The sequence below is a fragment of the Polypterus senegalus genome, chromosome 16 (genome assembly GCF_016835505.1).
Source record: "Polypterus senegalus isolate Bchr_013 chromosome 16, ASM1683550v1, whole genome shotgun sequence".
Classification (NCBI taxonomy): Eukaryota; Metazoa; Chordata; class Cladistia; order Polypteriformes; family Polypteridae; genus Polypterus; species Polypterus senegalus.
In genome coordinates, this window is record NC_053169.1 from 78,366,020 (window position 1) to 78,380,992 (window position 14,973).

The 14,973-nt window shown below is 42.7% G+C and overlaps 1 protein-coding gene across 1 annotated transcript in view; it reads right to left on the reverse strand.

The window, feature by feature from the left end:
* Positions 1-14,973, reverse strand: part of pcsk2 (proprotein convertase subtilisin/kexin type 2) — a 159,586-nt gene that overhangs the window by 97,217 nt on the left and 47,396 nt on the right. The window contains exon 3 of the mRNA XM_039737954.1: positions 5,074-5,187. Within this exon, the coding sequence (XP_039593888.1) occupies positions 5,074-5,187 (114 nt within the window). The remainder of the gene's footprint in view (positions 1-5,073; positions 5,188-14,973) is intronic.

Below are 14,973 nucleotides of genomic sequence, written 5' to 3' on the forward strand. Positions count from 1 at the left end.
ACTGGCTATTCTACAAAGAGATTCTAACATGGCCTGGACACATCTGTTGGTACCTCTGGAGATGATCCTAAATAAGTGGATTAGAGTGATTTTTCAAACTAGCTGTGTCTCCAATTGTGCAATCAGTCATTCAGTTGACTTAAATGGTGAAAAGTTGTCACTTCTGCTGTTTGGTATCATCATGTGTCCCACACTGAGCACAGACCAGAGAAAGAGAAGGAGAGAGTCGTCTGAGGAGATCACAAAGAAAATGATAGACAAGCACATGAAAGGCAAAGGCTACAAGACCATCTGCAAGCAGCTTGATGTTCCTGTGACAACAATGGCAAATATTAAGAAGTTTAAGGACAATGAGAGTGTAGCAACCTCCCTGGACATGACCACAAGTGGAAAATCGACCTCACAATGAGCAGAAAGGTAATGAGAATGGTAGATAGAAAACCAAGGACAATTTCCATTAACATAGAAGCTGAAGTCCAGGGTCAAGGTCTATCAAAGTCTGATTGCTTTTTGAGTGACAGTGTGCTCAATGAAAGAAAACCCAGGAGGACTCCACTGTTGAACGGAAAACATAAAAATGCCAGAATGAAATTTGCTAAAATGCACATTGACAAGCCATAATGAATCTGGGTGAAAGTCCTTTGGACAGATGAGAAAAACTGGAGCTTTCTGGCAAGTCACATCAGCTCTGTGTCCACAGACAAACAAATGAAGCTTTCAAAGTAAAGAACTGTGAAAAATGGAGGAGTTTCAGTTATGTCTTTGGGGCTACTTTGCTGTAAATGGCATTGAGTGACTTGAGTGCAGGCAACAATAAAAAGCTATCTAGACATTCTGAAGTGAAACATACTGCCCAGTATCAGACAGCTGTGTCCCAGTTAGAGGTCATGGATCCTCAAACAGGATAATAAGCCAAAATACACAGCTAAAAGCACCAAGAATGGCTAAGAAGGTGTGGAACCGGCCCGGACTCAGACAGGCGGACATGTTGTTCATCACCACCACACGTTTATTATACACAACTATTTACAAATAAGTGTCACTCAGACACAGTCACGTGCACCACAAACCCCAATACACAGTCCTAGCCAACACTAAATGCCTTTCTTCGGGCCGCCTCCACACTCCTCTCGTGCCTTGTCCTTCTTCCACCCGACTCCAGCTCTGAATGAAGGGAGACGGCCCCTTTTATGCATGTCCCGGATGAGCTCCAGGTGTTTCCGACACTCCCCCGTTGGCCCCGCCCCAGCGTGGCGGAAGTGCCAGCTGTTCTCCCGGCAGCTCTCCGGGTGTCCTTTTTTATCTTCCCCCCAGCACTTCCGGGTGTGGCGGAAGTGCTGAGGTAACAGGTCCCCAAAGCATTGGGGCGCCTCCTGGCGGTGACCACAGGCCCCTGCAGGGTGGGGCTTCCATGCCCTCAACCCGTGGCCCCCAAAGCAACCAGGGCGGCAGCCCCCACGTGATCCAGGATGGGTGCAGACCCACATCCGGTCCCTCACGGCATCCCGGCTGGGTCGTTGCCCCTGGCATCCCTGACAAAGGCTAAGAAGAAAACATTGGACTATCCTGAAGTGGGCCTTCTATGAGCTCTAACTTGAATCTTATCAAACATCTATGGAGGGAGCTGAAACACGCAGTCTAGAGAAGACCCCCTTCAAACCTAACCCAGCTGGACGAGTGGGCCAAACGACCTGTGGAGAGGAGCAGACGTCTCATGGAGAGCTCCAGGAATCGCTTATGTGCAGTGATGTCCTCTAAAGGGTGTGTAACAAAATATTAATTTAAGGCTCCCATCATTTTTGTCAATGCCTTTTCATTTGTGTTATTATTTTGAAAATATTCTTTTGAATCAAAGCTCTAATGCAAACAATAATGAGTGCCAATGACTTTTGACAATTTCAAGCTATTTCAGAGACAATTGTGGGTTCTTCTTTTGGCATGAAGGTGCACCAATAAATTTGTCCACATCTTGATGTTTGGAGTTGTGTGTTTTTCAATAGTTGTAAGTCTTTAGAAGCCTCCCCCAGGTATGCTTTTCACTTCTTGTGTGGTCTGGGAATTTTTTTCTTTGTTTAGGAAAAGTGAAAAGATTTGTATTGATTGATTGTATTAGTTGGTACGAAGAATGTGGGTATCCATGGTTCATGTTCCAGTGTTTATTCGGACCACTTACCCAGAATTACAAACATCAAATGTTCCACACAACCTTTTGCCAGGTGCTGCTTTGCCCTTTGACAGTGGCACTGGCGCCATGCACTGCAGGAGGCAGCTCTGAAGTATGACGCTGAGCAGTCGACACGTTGGCCCGCAGGAATGTGACAGACTTCAGATTTACCTTCTCCACTGCGACTTATGTTTATCTTCTGCTCTGTCCCCCGGACAGCAATAATTATGAGGCAGAATGACACAAAGGGTGTCACCGCAGGATGAGTAAGAGACACCACGATGGCAGAGCTATGAGGGATTTCAGTGCTCTTGTCAAATGACAGGAGCCAGGAGGGGAGAGAGCAAAGTAAACAGGAGAGACGATGGATGTGTGGCATAGCAGTCGGGTGCACTTGGCGACTAGTTCACGGATGTGAAATGTGGAGCTTTTCACAATTTTTATGAACTTCATCCAAGAATCAGTTATTACATTTTTGTTTATTAAAGAGTTTTGTAACAATGAGTCCTATTCAAAGCGATAACAAAATGCAATGATATGTGTTTGTAGATTCCATTAAATATGTTTAAAAAATATCTATTAATGCAAAATGACCAATGCTAACATAAAATCATTATTAATATTACCTATGAAGGGAGAAAAAAAACTGAAATAAGTTCCCCATCCAGCTATTATTATTAGTTCAAACACAATATTTTGTTAAAATTATATAAATAAGTAAGAACTTGGAAAGGAACTGATTTATTGTATTACAGGAATGCAAATGGTGCACGATGGGCAAGAAGACCAGGAGTTTGCCGTGATTGTTCATGTATATATTACAAGTGGGGCTGGGTGTCAGACATCAGGGGCTTAAGCCATTAAAGCCCCCCACCTCCCGATCCCACTGTCCATTTTCATACTCGTCCTGTTTTTACACCAGTTAGGGTAGCTGCACCTTTCCTGTGTTAACAAATTATTTCAGACATGTAAGAGATGGGCCGGGACAGGGGAAGACAGATTTTCAAGGACACTGCCTCCCCCAAAACACTAGATGGCAGTTCCCCTGGACTGCAGCCGTATCCCAGATATCCCGCAATGCACTATGGGACATGTAGTTTAATACCATGGCCCTGCTGGGTGCCGAGGGTGGTGCCAAGGGACACTGCAAGAGGACTGGAGGAGTTAAATCTCATCCAAAGCCTGGAAGTACTCCCAAGTCACAAGGACGGAAGCTATGAAGTGCTTCCAGGCTGAAGATAAATTCAAGTCCTCCATCTGACTCGGAGGAAGAACAGAAGCACTTCCGGGACAGGCACTATATAAAGGACTGAGGTGAACCCAGCAAGCGAGCCAGAGTCGGGTGGAGGTGGACAAGGCTCGCTGGGAGGTGTGGAGGAAAACAGAAAGAATATTGTGATGGTTTATTTAATTGTTTATGGTGGCTGTGGTGCTTAGGGAGCACTGTTTGAAGAGGAAAATAATTCAAAGAACTTCTTTGTGCTTTTACCCTGTGTCTGTGTATCTGTCTGTTGGGTTTAAAGGGGCAACAGTGACGTCTAGCGTTCACAAACGCCATTTAGCTACTGGTTGATTATGTTGGCAATAATCTGCAGAAAATATCGTTCAACAAATGTAGCTTTATAAATGTTTACATGACTTCTTTCCCCTTCCTTTTATTTCCAGAGAAGTGACATTTTTTTGTACTCTGTTGATTAATTTACCTAAAGCAGCAGGAGAAGGTGCTGCTGTGTGAGCTGTTTGTGCGTGTGCGTGTGCACACTGCCCGATGTTTGACTCACTTGCATTAGGGATCCGAGCGGCGCTCAGAAGAGTCAAAAGAGGAACATCTACAAAATATTCGAGTTCAAGCAACCACTCTCATGATAAAATTGAAACGGCAAACTGATGGCATAGCTAAGGGTGGGCGGAAGGGGTGGACCACCCCTGACGGCACATTTCTGGGGGTGGCATTATTGGCCAAAAGGCTCAGTACAATGTCACTCATGAATGAAAAGTCAAATTCTCTGATTTTTATCCACAAATGCTTCAAAAATAATTTTCAGACTGGCCTTCTGTGACGGCATCAGACACAGCAGTTGAAATTTCTGAGGCAATAACAAAAATAAACATAAACATTACACCGATAATAATTTCTAGGAAGATAAACAATTAATTTACAAGTTATAATTTTGTTTCGTTATCAATCCGAGTGCGTTCTTGCTCTGCGCAGAAAACATCCCCACCTCTCTCTTGTACACTACACTGGTTCTGGTTTTTGCAGCGGTAATTGTATTAAACTAATAAGTAGAACACGGCTTATCAGTGCGTCTATGCTTATAAATAATCATATGTGAAAAATTATTGCTGTTTCTCTATATATGAATAAATCTATGCAAAATGTATCTTAATTTTTCTCTATGCATCATTTTAATTTTCTATTTAAAAAAGTTAGCATATTCAGATATGTTGTATGGTGGCAAATTGAAGCACCGCCCCACCCCGAGTGGCACGAACTCGAGCTACGTCACTGACGGAACATTTCTCTGTTTCAGATGGACAAGTTCGCAAGTTTGCCAATGTTTCTCAAAGAGAGATTTTGAAATTGTAAAACTTCATACAGAGCAGTCAGGTCGAGACACCTGAAGAAAAATTCCTTTGAAGAATAAGTGTGCCACAGCTCAACAGCTCAACAAAATTGTTATTTCATGCGGACAGATGGGCAGACAAACAGAAATTGGCTTTCGCAATAGGGGCTTTATGCATTTTAATACGAACACACCTGAAAAGAAAGAAGTCACAGAAGGGGTAGTACTGTCATTACATAAGGAGAAGAGACGTGAGTAGTTTGTGTACAAACACATGTTAGGTGTGATAAAGGAGTCTTAAGTACAGTAGCATTTTTACAATTAGAGCTTAACTGCACTTACCAGGTACCACTGCTTAGAAAACAGAGGGTCATTCATATTGACGTCAATTTCATTGATGTCCCTGTAGCCACGCTTCCTTCTACCAAACCCTTCCTGCTGTAGAACATTCCTCACCTATAAAAAAAAAATAAAAGATGGACACTGTTGATGTTTCAAGAAGAAGGGAATTCACTTAAACATCACAACATGACATAGCCTGGAGTAGTTCCATGGTGCACTGCACTGTCCAGTTAACGGCCCTTTTCAAGTAGACAGATTGTTTTTGCCTTTGTACTTTTTATCCTGCAGCATTTTTTAGGGCCAGCATGAGATACAATTCCGGTCAAGTCATTGCAGACCATCTCTCATTGCTTTATCTCAGTTTCAACTCTTTATATCAGTTGAGGTCTGGGTAGGTCACACCACAGAAGATCAGCTGCGTAACTCTCATTGAGTACAGAGATAGGTAAGACTATCCACAAAGACACACTGTACAAGAATGTGGAATAGAATGGTGTGGCAGATGACCAGGGATCTTGTCCACCGGGACGCCTGGAAGAAGGACGGACCTGGAGATGGGCACTATCTTTCCCTGGGCACAAGAGGGCAGCTCCCCTGGATTCCAAGCTCAACCCTGTGGGGATCCAGGGAGGCTGCCCTCTTGTGCCCAGGGAAAGATAGTGCCCATCTCCGGTCCGTCCTTCTTCCAGGCGTCCCGGTGGGGCAGGATCCCTGGTCGTCTGCCACAACGAATAACCCCAAGTCTCAAACCAAATAATAAATAACTTGTTTCTGGCACTGCAAAAATTACATCTCTCTATTATTAAAAAAAAATCTTGCGATGATACGAGACTTTTTCCAGCGATGAGACGTGATCTTTTGAAGAGAGACAGAGAGACAAAAAGACACTTTCACTTTCTGCGAGACAGACAAGTCACATCATACTAACCACCTTTGGAAGCAAGTCCCGTGATATACAAGCAGAGCAGGTTAGAGATAATGGAAGTAGGAAAATTCGAAAGTCTCAAAAATTTGAGAGTAAAGATCGCATTAGTGCAAACAAACGGAAAATATTACTCAGTGAAATAATGGAACAGTGAAAAGAGATCGAATATTCAGGTGCTGTACAGGCTTTTAAATGTTCGAAGCACCACACAAGATGCAGATCACACAGCATAGCAGCAGTAGCAATCCAGCAGCTGATCGAGCAAAGAGGAGGTAAAGAAAATAACTGTTACTTGTTTCCCATTGTACAGTGCATCCAGAAAGTATTCACACTGTGGGACCTTCTATAGACAGGTGTGTGCCTTTCTAAATCATGTCCAATCAACTGAATTTACCACAGGTGAACTCCAATTAAGCTGCAGAAACATCTCAAGGATGATCAGGGGAAACAGGATGCACCTAAGCTCAATTTGGAGCTTCATGGCAAAGGCTGTGAATACTTATGTACATGTGCTTTCTCAGTTTTTTTATTTTTAATAAATTTGCAAAAACCTCAAGTAAACTGTTTTCACGTTGTCATTATGGGGTGTTGTGTGTAGAATTCTGAGGAATAAAATGAATTTAATCCATTTTGGAATAAGGCATAACATAACAAAATGTGGAAAAAGTGATGCGATGTGAATACTTTCCGGATGCACTGTATCACTGTTTAAGAGGGGTTTCGGAAGAGCAACCGCATCTCCTTGAGGTGCGTTCAGCCCCTGTCTTCACAACGCTGGGGGTAGGGGTTGGCAAGCGAAGTGAGCAGGGGTCAAAGCCCCCTAGTTCAGCAAAAAACAATCTAAGTGAGAATCTTTTAAAGCCCTCAGCAGTAAACCTAGTCTATTCTAAGGAAAGTCTGACATTGCATAGTTTAAAAAAATGGAGATGGAGAGCCTTACAGCCTCAGCTAAGTTCCCCACTGAATCCCAATAGGTGCTAGCTACATAGTCACACTGATTTACTGGCCATCATTCTCTGCCTGCCCAACATTTAATCCTCCCAGCTATTCTTCTCCTTTCTAAATATCACCCTCCAATTCTTCTACTTTTGCCAGAATTATTATCTTCACTTTAATCTGTGATGACATGGCCAATTGTAACCTCAAGGCACGATGAACAATGCTTGTCCTACATCCCATCTCTGACCCAGTTCTCCATAATGCATGATTCTAAATTGAATTTTGTCTTTGTCGTTACTTGGTGAGATTATTCCCAAGGGAAAATGTTGATCAATAGAACTTAGTAAATAAATCAATCCCCCACTAATCCATGTGTTGCATGCCCGAGGCTGTCGTTGCAGACCAGAAGACTTCAATTCTATTTCCTTGTCATTGTTTAAGGCTAACGATCGCTGCTAGACTGGCTGATTGCCTCATCAGGAGGACAGCATGCAGGGTTACCAATGCACAGAGCGCTTTATCTCCTCCTGTGAAAGATTTGAAATAGACACGACTCAATAATCAAGTCTGCTAAAAGCACCCATTTGCCCCCCGGCAAAAAAAAATCCCTAACCTAGTGAGCAAATCAGAAAGCCCAAGCACCTTTGGTTGAAGAATGAGAGAATGTAGATGGATGCTGTTAGTTGTGGAGTAGTTGATGGGTTTTGTCAGGGTAGTGGGATCTATTTGTATTTTTATAGCACCAGATACTGTAAATCCATTCTGTTACCTGACAATTTTCACTCATGCTGCACTCTTTACCTACAGTGATGACCGTATGCAGCATGCAGAGGAACAACAAGGCTTCTATATTATATTATATATTTCTTCAAGAATCAAATATAAAATTATTCTCATCACCTTTAAAGCCCTTCATGGTTTAGCCCCTCATTATCTGTCTGAGTTGCTGCTTCCTTACACTCCTGCTCGTGCATTAAGATCATCGGACGCTACCTTACTCACTGTACGTAAATACAGGTTAGTAACTATGGATGGCAGAGCTTTCAGTGTGACGGCCCCTAAAATTTGGAATGCTCTTTCTCTCAGTCTTCAATCTCTTATTCATTTCAAACTCCTGTTAAAAACACATCTTTTCAATGAGTATTTGTTTTCTTGTATGTAATTTCTACTGTCTTGTTAATGTAATTTGTTGAATTGTAAAGTGTCCTTGAGTGTATGAAAGGCACTACATAAATAAAACATTATTATTATTATTATATGGCCTTGCCTTTACTTTTGGACACCACAACATGTCCCCTTACTATAAACATAATTAAGAAATAGACGTATAATCCATCCAATAGCAATGCAGATACTTACCTACTTACCTGTCGGGGGGACAGTCAGTAGGCTCAGATCACAGAACAAAACATAAGTGCTATCTACTCAGTGTGTCCAGTCCCTCAGAGCAAGCTGATTGGTCAGTTTGGCTTTGTTGTCATTAGTCAGTTTAGCTTTGTGCGAGTGTGAGACTAATGAGGAGGAGTAAAGGCCACACTAAGAGAGTTGCCTTCTAAGACAGCAAGTATAAAACAGGACAGAAGGAAAAAAGGCGGCTCGAAAATAACAAGAGTCTGAGTAGTGGGCTTTATGTGAATGTGCTTGAGAGAGGGAGCCACGGTGAAGAGACGTTCGCACACACTCGAAATCAAAGGCAAGGTACATGTTGGGCAAGAGGTGGCAAATATTTTTTTAATGATACTCTTACCTGTCTTTGAAATACAAAACTGCACTTGTACCGCTGTTAGTTCCACTACAGAAAAGTCATTCAAAATTCACAATAACACCTGTCAGGAAATCAAGGTGACAATCATTTTTAGAAACGGAAGTAGCCAAATTCCCTGAATGACACATTCACTTATTTATTCAATACACAACATTGGGCAGTGCATGTCATCATCCTGCTGCTGGCACTTTCGCCATAAGACCAACAGTTTCTAGGGTGAGGCAAATGGGAACAATTTTATTAAGTGGTGACAGTGTAATGCTGACTTAAAACACATTAGAGATCCATGACGGTGCAGATTTTAGTCAAGAAAAACAATGCAGAAAGGGCTCCGTGGGCATAAGTGCATTTGGCTGTGAAGCTGTGCATCCCCAGAGTGGTTAATGAGGAAACTGGCTGGTCATGTTTGCACATGAAGGCATGATCAGCCAGGCCGGTTCTCTCATTGATGCTCTGAAGGTCGTGAGGTGGAGCACAATTGCACCCGCAGAGCATATAAAAAGTCTGAGCAGGACAGTAGAAAGAGAGAACAGTAAGGAGAGAGGCGATGGTGAAAAAAGAGTGCCAGGATCATGGCCGAGTCAGTGCAGCGGAGAGGAGGCACAGTGGTTGGGGAAGAAACCCTGATGAGTGAGAGGTCCCACGAACATAAGGGATGGCAGTGGGAGAAGGGAGCAAGGCTCCCTGGGTACCCTCAGATGTCTCTGCTAGGTGAAGAGACCTTGCGGATGGTTATTGAAGGATGTACAGCGGCTTGTGACTGTTCTAATGGACATATTCTGAGTTTTAATCTTCTTTATTTCATTACTGGGATTTTAACCTCCACAGAGACACTGCTTTTGTCATGGATTATTTACTTATTTACAATTGAAATCGTCAGAAAAAAAATTAAAGATGTAGAGTGTTGCAGACGGCTGGGGATGGTTACCCAGCCGGGATGCCCAGGAGGACCGGAGGAGGGCTTGCGCCTCTTCCAGACCACGAGGGGCGACCGCCCTGGTTGCACTGGGGACCATGGGTGCAGAGCTTGGAAGCTCAACCCTGTAGGGGCCCGTGGTCACCGCCAGGGGCCGCCCCGGTGCCTGAAGAGCCCAGGACCTCAGCACTTCCACTACACCAGGAAGTGCTGGGGGGAAGAAGACTGAGGACACCCGGAGGGCTTCCGGGTGCGCAGCCGGCACTTCCGCCACACAGGGGAGTGTCCGCGGAGGAGTGCCGGGAAGCACCTGGAGCCCATCTGGGCTTGTATAAAAGGGGCCACCTCCCTTCATTCGATGACTGGAGTCGGGTGGAAGTGGACAGGAGTCTAGAGAGAGAGGAGTGGAGGCGACCTAAAGAAAGGCACTGGAGAGTGAGGCCTGGACTTTGGGGGATCGGTGCTGGAGGCACTGGGTTTGTGCACGGACTTATAAATTTGTAAATATTGTAAATAAAGATGTGTGCTGGGTGACAAACCATTGTCCGTCTGTCTGTGTCCGGGGCTCATTCCACAAGAGATATCATGTAATTGAAAGGAACTACTCTGGGCGTCTCTCCCGTAGGAGGATTCATTTTGCTGACAGGCTAGCCTCACTTGTGTATTAGCAGCTAAGCAATTTTGTCTTTCTTCGGAGGTTTCGTTTTTGCCGACGTGCTCATCTCGCTTGTATATTAGCGGCAGGATGAAAAGTAAACAGGATACCGTTTTGTTGATGTGTTTGCCTCGCTTGTGTATTAGCAGCTAAGCGAGTTTCTGTTTCCTCAGAGGCAGAGCCCTTACCCTGATTCCACCACTTCCGGACAGCCACACTTCCACGCATAGACATTTATATATAAGAATTGCGACTGCACTGCATTTTTGTACATGAAAAATAAAAACAAATAGCACTGGGCACTGTTTTTCATCACCTTGTTGCTGTGAGTCCTCTTTCGATCTAATCCATCTTGGTACATGATTATCAATATCCAGGTTCAAGAGGAGGTAATGCTAACCACGGGTGTCAGAAATGCCTATTAACGTGAATGGTGAAAGTGATGACAGGAGAGGGCTAGAGAACCAGACCCGCTGTGTAACCCAAATCATTAAGCCAGGCCTTTGCATTCTTACTGGTGTCCACTAGTCAACATGAATTTTCACTTTAAAACAAAATGAATTCTATTAAACTATTAAAACAAAACATTGATGTCAAGTCAAGAAAAGTCGGGGAGCACGCACTGGTACTGTGCGTTTCCGCACCCACTACACATCGAAACAGCTCAGGATTCCAGTTTGCAACCCCCCAGGCAGTCCTACCCTCCGGAAATGACCCTCTATCTGCCACAGCCAGGTGTTACGTGGGCGACCCCTTGACCTGGTCCAAGCACTCGGGTCCTCAAAAATGAGGATCTTATGAGCTGGATCACCCTCGGGGAAACGCGCCACATGGCCGTAGTGCCGTAACTGACGCTCCCTCACAATGCAGGTAATGTGCCTCAGTCGGGACTCCATGAGCAACCACTCATTCGATACAAAGTCAAACCAACGGTACCCAAGGATTTTCCAGAGAGACACAGTACCGAAGGAGTCCAGTCTTCATCTCCGGTCACTGGATAGCGTCCATGTCTCACAACCATATAACAAGACAGGAAGCATCAGGACTCTAAAGACTTGGACCTTCATCCTTTTGCATAGATTTCAGGAGTGCCACACACTCCTTTCCAGTGACCTCATGACTCCCCATGCTCTCCCAATCCGTCTACTGACTTCATAGGAAGAGTCACCAGAGACATGAATGTCACTGCCAAGGTACAGTAAGTAAACCTCTCGACAAGGTCGACACTCTCTCTGCAAACAGACACACTGCTGATGGCTGTGCCCAAGAGGTCATGAAAGGCCTGGATCTTGGTTTTTATCCAGGACACTCGCAAGCCCAGACACTCAGACTCCTCACTCAGTCTCTCGAGCGCCCTGATCAGAGCCTCCATTGACTCCACGAAGATCACAGCATCGTCAGCAAAGTCAAGATTCGTGAATCTTTCTTCACCAACAGATGTCCCACAGCCGCTGAACCCCACGATCTAATTTAAATATAATAATTTAAATTAAATGAATGTCAGAGATGTTGATGCACCAATCAATCAAGCATTAGTTTGAAGAGATGATTTATAATGAGGGGTTGGTAGCACAAGGAGCCACAAAAGCCCTCTCGTAAATAGAGCAGACATCTCGCTCAGTTACCTCCCTACAGAGTTAACCAAATATCACAAAAACACAATTAACAAATAAAAGCACTGCAGGCTTTGAACACTGCAATGACTGTTGATGGCTTAAGCATCAGCATGAGCATCAATGAGTTATTATGTTAATCAAATGCTACAGATTAAATTAATGATACACTCAGTATCAGAATACCACATCACCAAGCCACACCAACAGAAAGACAGTGTCCAGTGTGCAACAATGCATACATACTGTATAGGATGGATGGAGAACAAAGTAAATACTCACCCCATATGAAGAAGCTCCATTGGAATTTGCTCCAGACACTTGATCCATGTCTAACTTATGTAAATCCCGCTCCTACCACTCGTTAGTTGAATTTTGTAGTCAATGAGAGGATTTTCCAGTCCAAAATCAGATAAAGAGTCATGTAATTAAGTAGCAGGAGGCATTTTATGCATTTGCTAATATCTATAATGTAATTTCTCAAAAATGATGGGTTCTGCTTTATAATTATCAGCAGTCTACATTTGCAACTTCAGAGGCCTGCACACCTCCTGTAGAAGGTAACGTTTATACACCATGTGTGTGAACAAAGCAGGTTATGAAGCACAGACATAATCTTTAGGAGATCACCTATCCATCAAAAAAAACCATCTATTCTGTTCTTTGTGAATCTACAAGTATGGATATTTTACACAAAAGAGTATTTTTGTCATTAAAAAATTATTCATGGACTGGCCTAGCAGTCTGATTGGACAGGCACAGCTCCATCAGACCTTCCCACAACAAAGAGTCTGTACTGAACCTAGTGGTGAGGTGTAGCTAAGCTGGACGAACATTTGCCTACACCCTGTTAGATCATAAGCAGTGTGAGGTCTTCGGATTCTTGAAATAACCTACAGAAATGGTGGAATTGTGGGATAGCCACTTCAATGATAAACTTTAATTCATTAGGTGAAACTTTGAAGCAACCAATCACCTTACCTGAGGAACATTCTTGCTTAATGATCACCTTCTGGCTTATTGATCACCTCAATAAGCATGCTATTCTTGATAAGTTTCAGTCGGGTTTCAGAACAAATCACAGTACAGAAACTGCACTCGTTAAAGTAGTAAACGACTTGCGGGTAAATGCGGACAGAGGCCATTTATCTGTTCTCATCCTCTTAGATCTGAGTGCTGCATTTGATACCATTGGTTACAATATTCTTAGAAATCGCCTTAGTCAATGGGTGGGCCTCTCTGGCAGTTTCTTATTTGGTTTGAGCCCTACCTGGCAGGTAGAAAATTCTTTGTTAGCTGTGGTAATTATACTTCAAAGACACATGATATTCTATATAGTGTTCCACAAGGCTCTATCCTGGGTCCGCTGCTCTTTTCGATTTACATGCTGCTGTTAGGTCAGATTATCTCGGGATATAACGTGAGCTACCACAACTATACTGATGATACACAACTGTATTTATCAATAGCGCCTGATGAACCTGACACTCTTAATTCACTGACAAAATGTCTTACTTGTGTTTCTGAATGGATGAGTAGTAACTTTCTCAAACTGAATAAGGAGAAAACAGAGATTTTAGTGATTGGCAATAATGGATATAATGAGGTTATTAGAAATAAACTTGATGCATTAGGGTTAAAAGTCAAGACGGAGGTAAAGAATTTAGGGATAACTATTGACTCTGACCTGAATTTTAAATCACATATTAATTAGATTACTAGGATAGCATTTTTCACTTAAGAAATATAGCAAAATTTAGACCTCTTATTAAAATTAGTTCACGCTTTTGTTTTCAGTCGGATAGATTACTGTAATGCACTCCTCTCAGGACCACTCAAAAAACATCAATCGACTGCAATGAGTGCAGAATGCAGCTGCTAGAATCTTAACTCAGAAACAAAAATCTGAGCACATCACCCCAGTTTTGATGTCACTACATTGGTAACCTGTGTCATTTAGAATTGACTTTAAAATACTGCTTATGGTTTACAAAGCCTTAAATAATCTCGCTCCATCTTATATTTCGAAATGTCTTACACCTTACACTCCAACTCGTAACCTTAGATCTTCAAATTAATGCCTGCATAGAATTCCAAGAGCTAAACTTAAAAGAAGTGGTGAGGCAGCCTTCTGCTGTTATGCACCTAAAATCTGGAATAGCTTACCGATAGAAATTCGCCAGGCTAATACAGTGGAGCACTTTAGAAAACTGCTGAAAACACATTACTTTCACATGGCTTTCTCTTAGCTTCATTTTAGTTAATTTGTGCCAAATTTTAGGGTACTATTGCTTTTTCTGTATTAGGTGCCATTTTGCATAACCGTCTTTAGAGTCATGTCCTGTGTTTTTAGGGTCATGGTCTCCAGGGTCATAACCTGAGGTTCATTTGCATCAGTAATTGCACCAAGCTTCATCTGATCTGTGGATAAATCCTTTAAACACAAAAAAGAAACTCTCTTTGCTAATTGATCTTCGTGGTTTTGACTTCTTGCCTGATTTTTGACTTTGATTCTTGCTTCTCATGTGAGTTCGGTCACTTCATTTACATTTTATTTTATTTTGTTTTGACTTTTACACGCATCTTCCAGTTCAGCTCAAAAAATCAGTTATCTATTTCTTGCTGAGCCAGGACAAAAAAATCAGATGTAAACCCCAGACACCACTGACCCTAGAAACACGGGATGCAACCCTAGTGACGGTTATGCAAAGTGGCGTCTAATACAGAAAAATCAATATGATCCTAAAATTCAGCCCTGATCATGACAATGTCACATTCTGCATGATGCCATGAGGTGCTCTTGGATAGCCTGTATAGATGGCTATGTGTTGGTGTTAGTTTCACACATCTAAAAAGCAGGATTTTAGAAAATTGAATGAGCACAGCATTATACGTATTGGCGTAGCCCATTTGTTTTCTCATTTAACACTGCAGTAACAAATATTTCTAGCAAAATATATCAGAGGAAAAGTAATCATTTGTGTTTGAAATGTAATAATTAAAAGCTAAAGTAAACAGAAAATGTATGCTCAAGTAAAGTTGAAATATTCTCAAAAATACTAAAGGACAGTAACAAAGTACTTCTAC